The 7156-nt window shown below is 35.3% G+C and overlaps 1 protein-coding gene across 1 annotated transcript in view; it reads right to left on the bottom strand.

The window, feature by feature from the left end:
* Positions 1 to 413: 413 nt before the first annotated feature.
* The window catches only part of LOC127662137 (protein GREB1-like), a 56755-nt gene continuing 50012 nt past the window's right edge, over positions 414 to 7156 (bottom strand). Inside the window, exons 26-32 of the mRNA XM_052153174.1 lie at positions 6359 to 6563; positions 6052 to 6214; positions 3651 to 3872; positions 3392 to 3527; positions 2318 to 2518; positions 1134 to 1272; positions 414 to 964 (exon numbers count right to left, since the gene is read on the bottom strand). Coding sequence (XP_052009134.1) covers positions 801 to 964; positions 1134 to 1272; positions 2318 to 2518; positions 3392 to 3527; positions 3651 to 3872; positions 6052 to 6214; positions 6359 to 6563 — 1230 coding nt within the window. The 3' untranslated portion in view covers positions 414 to 800. The remainder of the gene's footprint in view (positions 965 to 1133; positions 1273 to 2317; positions 2519 to 3391; positions 3528 to 3650; positions 3873 to 6051; positions 6215 to 6358; positions 6564 to 7156) is intronic.

Raw genomic sequence — 7156 nt, 5'->3', positions numbered from 1 at the left:
GAGATGTAGGCCTATATTTCACCCAACCTTGTCTGTAATGACGAAAAATAAAAATAAATGTAAAAGCTCTGCCCTCTAGTGTTTGTTCAGTGGTATATCAATCAAAGCAGACTAAAGCAGAAAAGGATGCACAGTACTGATACATGAAATGTACGACAAGAGTACTTTAATGACATTACTCTCTCATCCACACACATCACAGAACAAGCCAAACACTGCTACAAAAATACTCTTTTCTACAAAATATTTGAATCTGTTGTTTTAATACTTCATAATAGTGTAATTAAGTTGATAATGTGACAGAAAAACAATAAAACAGAGAAAGATTAAAACCATAGAAAGGTCACAGTAAATAAATACATTTTAAACTATTATAAAGATTAGAGTAAAGTCTGTTTTGAGAGTGGGCCAGGGTGCAATGTATAATAATTTTTAAAGAAGAGTTCACCCAAAAATTCTGTCATCATTTACTTACCCTCATTTTGATCGAAACAAAAATGGCATCTTTATTTTTTTCTTTCATACAATGTATGTGAATGGAGACCTAAGCTAATATTTCCTTTTGTGTTCCATGGAAGAAAGTCATAGAGGTTTAGCATGACCCTCCTGAACGAGTAAATGATGACATCATTTTCATTTTGGGGTAAACTATCCCTTTTAGAATTTAGTAGATACAGGGAAACAACAAGTCATGATGCAAATTTACAGCACATCCTGTGGATTATATACAGAGATAATATTATTTACAGTCAAGACAGTTAATGAGAACAAAGTTCTCTTGCGTCTTCGGGCTTGCAGAGTCATATGTGTTTTCCTGTGAGGAAAAAGAGAGGTTGGTCCTCTTTGGCATTGGCAGTCTTAAACTCATCGCTGAGACGAAACCTCCACTCGTCTTCCAGTTCCAGCCGTACTACAGTTTGACGCAAAGAGCTCCGGTTGGGACAGATCACACACAGAGTTGCCCCTGGACCAGCAAAAGAGAAACACTTATTTAAATTTTTTTATTTGAAGTATTTTTGGGCTATTATCCAACAGTCTGTCAAAAAGACCATGGGAATAAAAGGCTATAAAATGATGAATTGGATAGACATTGAAAAGGTATAATATAAATAAGAAATATCTCTGTTCTTTACCTTTTAGAAACTGGAATTTTTTGAGGAATCCAGGCGTTACAAAGGAGTCACAAATGTATAAGAGCAGGCCACTGAAGAGAAGTCCAGTAGTGCTAATGTTAATGGAGTGAGGTCTGGAGCTAACAAAGCAAACGGTCACCTGGGAAATAGTCACACACACATACATACATCCATAAGTTTAATTTAGAATCACAGTGTTAAGTGGAAGTGCAGGGAGAAGGTGGAAACAATGGTATGCAGGAAAGTACATATCATAAAAGAAATGTTCCAGGTTCAGTCCAATTAAGCTCAATCGACAGCATTTGTGGAATAATGCTGGTTACCACAAAAATGTATTTCGACTGATTCCTCCTTTTCTTTTAAAAAAGCAAAAATCGAGCTTACAGTGAAAGTGAATGTGGAAAATGTTTGGAGGGGTTAAACACAGAAATGTGTATTATAATTTTATAAAAGCACTAACATTAATTTTTCTGTTAAACTTTGTGTATTATTTGAGCTGTAAAATTGTTAAAATTGTAATTTTTACAGTCATTTTAGATTTGTTGATGTTACATCATCATGGTAACGAAGTTGTAAAATTGGCTACAACTTTATACAGAAAAGGTTAGTAAGTGATTTTATCACAATAAAATCATGTTTACATGCATACTGTTTATGTTTTTTTGGCTATACTTTTGAAACTGTGGGTATTTTAATGTAAAAAATTGGCCCCATTCACATCCATTGTAAGTGCCTCACACCTTGATTTTTGCTTCTTTTTTTTTTATGATAATTAACATTATGCCACAAATGCTTTCGATTGAGCTTAACTTGTATTGAACCCAGAACATTCCTTTAACACAGATACTGTAAATATAGGGCAAACAGAAATAAGAGATTCTAAAGTAATGTAGAATATTTTGAATACTGTTAATCCAATACAGGCATTCATTTATATTCCTCTAACTCTAACAGTGGGCCATAGAAAAAAATATTACACTTACAAAAATAGTACCATGTGTTTTAGATGTGGTACCATGGTATATACCTTGTTTTTTGGACATGTAACAAGGTAACACCATGGTATACATAGATTGTAATATACTAATGGTATTACAATCTGATCAAATCACTGTCCTATGGTACTAACAATGTACTTTTTTGTAATGTAACAGTCTCTGAGGTTGACTAAGACACTGAAGTACCTCTGGGCCGAGGTTAAGGTAACAGTCGACCGAGAGGATGGGGTGGCCGTAGTTCAAGGCACTGAGGGGAAACAGGCAATGACTGGTGTGCTGCAGGTATTTCTCCAACAGTAGCTGAGCTGGTGTGGCCAGGAACAGGTGCTTGCTGTCTGGGGCACAGATGTACTGAGATGGATGGATTGTGGTGGGTACGTCTGTCATCTGAGGAAAATTGAGAAAAAAAGTGTGTAATAGTAACTTTTATATTGATCACTTACAGTTTAGAGGTTCAAAAGCACAGGGTAGCATGTCTTTGACAGAATTAATGCAGTTTCAACAGTTGTCCTAAAATAAATATTAATGACTACATTCAGTCATGAAAATCTACATAGCCCCATCTGATTGGTTAACAGATTACATGTCAGAGAACATATCATCTATCGTATTGCCTCAGTTGACTCACTAAAACCCTCCTCCTCCCCAGAACTACTGGTCTAGATCTGCTCCACAGGAATTGTATGCATGTTCAGGAGCAGCATGTCTGTGTGTTTTTAGCAGTAACAAGTCTTCGTACTTGCTCTGAAGCAGCAGGGTAAGCAGAACTAGTCCACCAAGACCAATCCTACCAGCTTTTCATATTCATTATAACACATCAAATAATTTTTCAAAGAGTTGTCATGACAAAGATATTGGCCAGTGACATTAATTGGGTGATATTTAGCCTTTTTTAAGTTATCGGCACCAGTCAAAAACCTTGGGTGCTTGGCTGATTAAAAAAGTTTTAGCTTTCCATCGCATCAGTTTAAAAAGCAGCCAACAGCCTTCTAAATAATGAACATTTGTCATTTTTGTTTTTTAATTTAATTGTTTTTATTATTTAATATTGTAAAAGTATTGTGCAAGTATTTTTAATTTATTTTATTTGTTTTGACACACTATTATATCAGCCATCAGTTAGCCTGCTCTATTGGATTTTGGCATTTGCATTGCTATTTATTTAGTTATTTATAACTTTTAATTAATACTATCAATACAGTTCAACCATTACTAAATATAAATGCGTTATAGTAAATTGGACTATGGCTAAATATCTACCTTTGTCTTGATGATGAAGGTACCATATCCACCGATGGCAATCTGCTTCTTCATAACACTGAAGTTGTTAAACCTGCAAATAAGCAGACCTGCACTGTGGACTCGCAGGTTGAAGTCCACGTCATCACATGTGAAACTAGTGTCAAAAGAGAGGGGATAAAAGTGAATATTTGGACAGAAATGGACGAAAAACAAACAAAATTTGTGGTATTTGGACTATTAGGTGGAATTCCACTACATTGAAGTTTTAAAAACTCACAGATTCTGATTGTACTGCACATTTTGTGTTAGATCCACATTGAGCAGCAGAAAGTCATGTAGGTGTCCTCGTGAGAAGGGCTCTTTCTGCCGTCCGACCCCAAAACCCTGACTGGACCATTTCCTCATCCCACATAAGCCATATTGAGTGATGTCTGGAGAAGACTCCATGTGCTGAAGAACTTGTTTCAAAGACACATTTCTTTCTGTGCCTTCAGTACCACTGAAAACACAAACACCAGGTCAGACAAATAATCAAAAAGGCAATGTATTAAAAGTAATTTTTGGTAAGACCTTTCATGTAAATCATTCATTTTTTTTGACATTTTACCTGCTGTTAGTTTTGATTTTCATTTTGACATTAATCAGAGATGATCGCTAAAATGCTATTTACAGAAATGTACCATTTCATCTAATTTAGGGCTTATTTAAACAACATTATTCAATTTCATCATCACCAACCCCCAACAACACCTGTATACACACAGTGACCACTTTAATAGGTACACCCGTACTTCTGCTTATTCATGCGATTATCTAATCAGCCAATCGTGTGGCAGCAGTGTATGTATAAAATCATGCAGATATGGGTCAGGAGCTTCAGGTAATGTTCACATCAAACATATTATATTTGGACCTACCAACTGTGTACCTTAGCAGAAATCGAGATTGATCAGACCAGGCTATTCTTTTCCAGTCTTTAACAGTACTATTTTGGTGAGCCTGTGCCCACTGCAGCCTCAGTTTCTGTTCTTGGATGACAGATGTGGAACCGCCGTGGTCTTCTACTATTGTAGCCCATTCGCTTCAAGGTTTGACATGTTCAGCTTGTAACGCTCAACAAAAAAGATAATCCCACAATGTCTTCTCGTTCACAGTTTGTAACAGCCTATGGTGGAGGTTTTTCGCGCGATCGATCGCTTATCCCCTTGAGCATCAACGTGTCGCTCCTGAACGCCGGTTTCCCGGCTCCTTTTAAACGGAAGAAAAAGTCATACAGCTGCTTTGGAGTGACGTCACGGGGAATTTCCTGGAGCTACGTGACAGAACTCTCGCGTGAGTAAAACGGGAACTTAAACACATAACCGGGCAATAAACACAGGTAGAATAATTAGAACATAGCAGCTGTCTTATAAGCATAATTAGAGTAATTAACAGCGATATAAATATTCATCCCTTATGTGGCTGCGCTACAAGCTCACTACAAATGCACAGAGTGATTATCTTTCTGTCAGCTTGAACCAGTCTGGCAATTCTCTGTTGACCTCTCTCATCAACAGATAGGTCAACAGGCATTTCCGTCAGCAGAACTGCTGATGTTTTTTGATTTTGGCACCATTCTGAGTAAACTCGAAAGACTGTTGTGTGTGAAAATCCCAGGAGATCAGCAGTTACAGAAATACTCAAACCAGTTCGTTATTCCAAAATCAAAATAACATAAATAACTTTCCCCATTCTGATGGTTGATGTGAACATTATCTGAAGCTGATGACTCATACCTGCATGATTTTATGCATTGCACTGCTGCCACATGATTAGCTGTTTAGATAATCACATGAATAAGTAGGTGTACAAGTGTACCTAATAAAGTGGTATTTATATATACATACATACATACAGTGTGATACACTTTACAATATGGCTGTATTCATTAACATTAGTTAATATGAACATTAACTTCATTAGTTAACATGAAATACAAATTAGCACTTGCTTAATGTTACTTTCAGCATTTACTAATAAATATTTAACATTTAATGTTGAACAGATAATGTTAGATAATGCTTTATAAAACTAACATGAACAAACAATAAACATTTGCATTTTTCAGAATCAGAATCAGCTTTATTGCCAACTATGTTTACACATACAAGGAATTTGTCTTGGTGACAGGAGCTTCCAGTGCACAAACAATACAATACAGTAAAATAATAATAAAAAATAAATAAATAAAAATAGAATAAAAATTAAAATGTAATAGAAAATAAAGTATATATAAAATATACAATAAGACAAAATGTATATATATATATATGAGTGCAAGAGAATGTAATGGCAGAAGAGGTATGATATGTTAGATAAATATAAATAGACTTAGCTGTGTATTGCACATAAGTATTGATAAAAGGGTCAGTTTTAACTGTTCATGAGATGGATATCCTGAGGGGATAAACGGTTCTAGTGCTCAGAGCTCTGTAGCGTCAGCCAGAAGGCAACAGGATTTTATTAAGTTACATTAACCAAGATTAAGTAATACGGTAAAAATGTATCGTTCATAGTTTGTTCATGATTCAAAATATATGCTAACATATAGAACCTAACTGACAAAGGCTCGGATAAGTTTTATTTATTTATTTATAATTGTAGTAGCAATTGTAACGACAATACACAAAATTGAGCACCTTTTTGGGTTTACATCAACACTGTTCCACATGACACAGGAGTCATCTGCAAGGATGATGAAGGGCCAGACATCTTGTGGCCGACTGCCGTGCTCCACTTTCCGGGTCCGCTCTAACTCTAGGTTATGATAGGACAGCTCTTTAATAAGGAAATGAGCTGCTCCTGAGACAGAGACAGACACAAAGTGAAAAAAGAGAGAAATGAAAAGTTAAAAATCTGTTTAAGAACATCAATAAAATCAAACAGGACTATATTTAATAAACTGACATGTCATCTACTACAGATAGTTTACGAGATTATGGTTACCTATTCCAGCTCCATTAAAGATAGTAGGCAGGACAAGCATTATATGGTTGGGCCAGTATTTCTTGTAGACGGCCATCTCGTACTCTTTAATGACCAGAATGTGCAGGTGAGCGGCTCCTTCCATGGAATGATATAGATTGAACAGACCGTGTTCGTGACGACCCGTGGTGGGTGTGAATATTGGACTTTTGATAGAATTGGGATTCTGTAAATGTCAAAATTCAATTGGTGTTATTATTTTTATTCACTTACATTTTAGTCATTAAATACAGGGTTCGTACAAATTCAAGGACTTTTCAAGCAAATTTTATTTGTTTTCAAGGACTATTCTCGAGGAGTCATTAAAACAAATTATATTTTTTAATTTAAATACAAATATTTGAACCATTCAGTTAATTTATTTTTTTAAAATACCACTTATTACAAGTACAACAATGAGCATCTTTAACTACATATTCTCATAGTAAAAATTATTGGTTTCCTTCATGACAAAATGTATGTGCAATTGTAGTGTGCTCCCTTAAAATGCACTTCGATTTCCAATAAAAGTGAATAACTGTGTCCGTAAACAGTAGTCTATATGACTCGTGCTGTGTTTCAGGTTTTCTAAAGTCACACAACAGGTTTATGAGGAACTGCCCGAAATTGCAAATGGGTCATTCTCAAAATATTTTGATATTCTAACTTACACAATTTTGAAATTTTCCATTTAGTTAAGTTTTTGCCAATAAACGCTGAGGGTAAACATTTTGTAACATGTTGAAATTAATTTTTGTTCATAAAGGACAACTTGGTTGT

The sequence above is a fragment of the Xyrauchen texanus genome, chromosome 22 (assembly GCF_025860055.1).
Source record: "Xyrauchen texanus isolate HMW12.3.18 chromosome 22, RBS_HiC_50CHRs, whole genome shotgun sequence".
Lineage (NCBI taxonomy): Eukaryota > Metazoa > Chordata > Actinopteri > Cypriniformes > Catostomidae > Xyrauchen > Xyrauchen texanus.
Note: the sequence above shows the minus strand (reverse complement) of the source record. Positions and strands in the feature narration are given on the sequence as shown.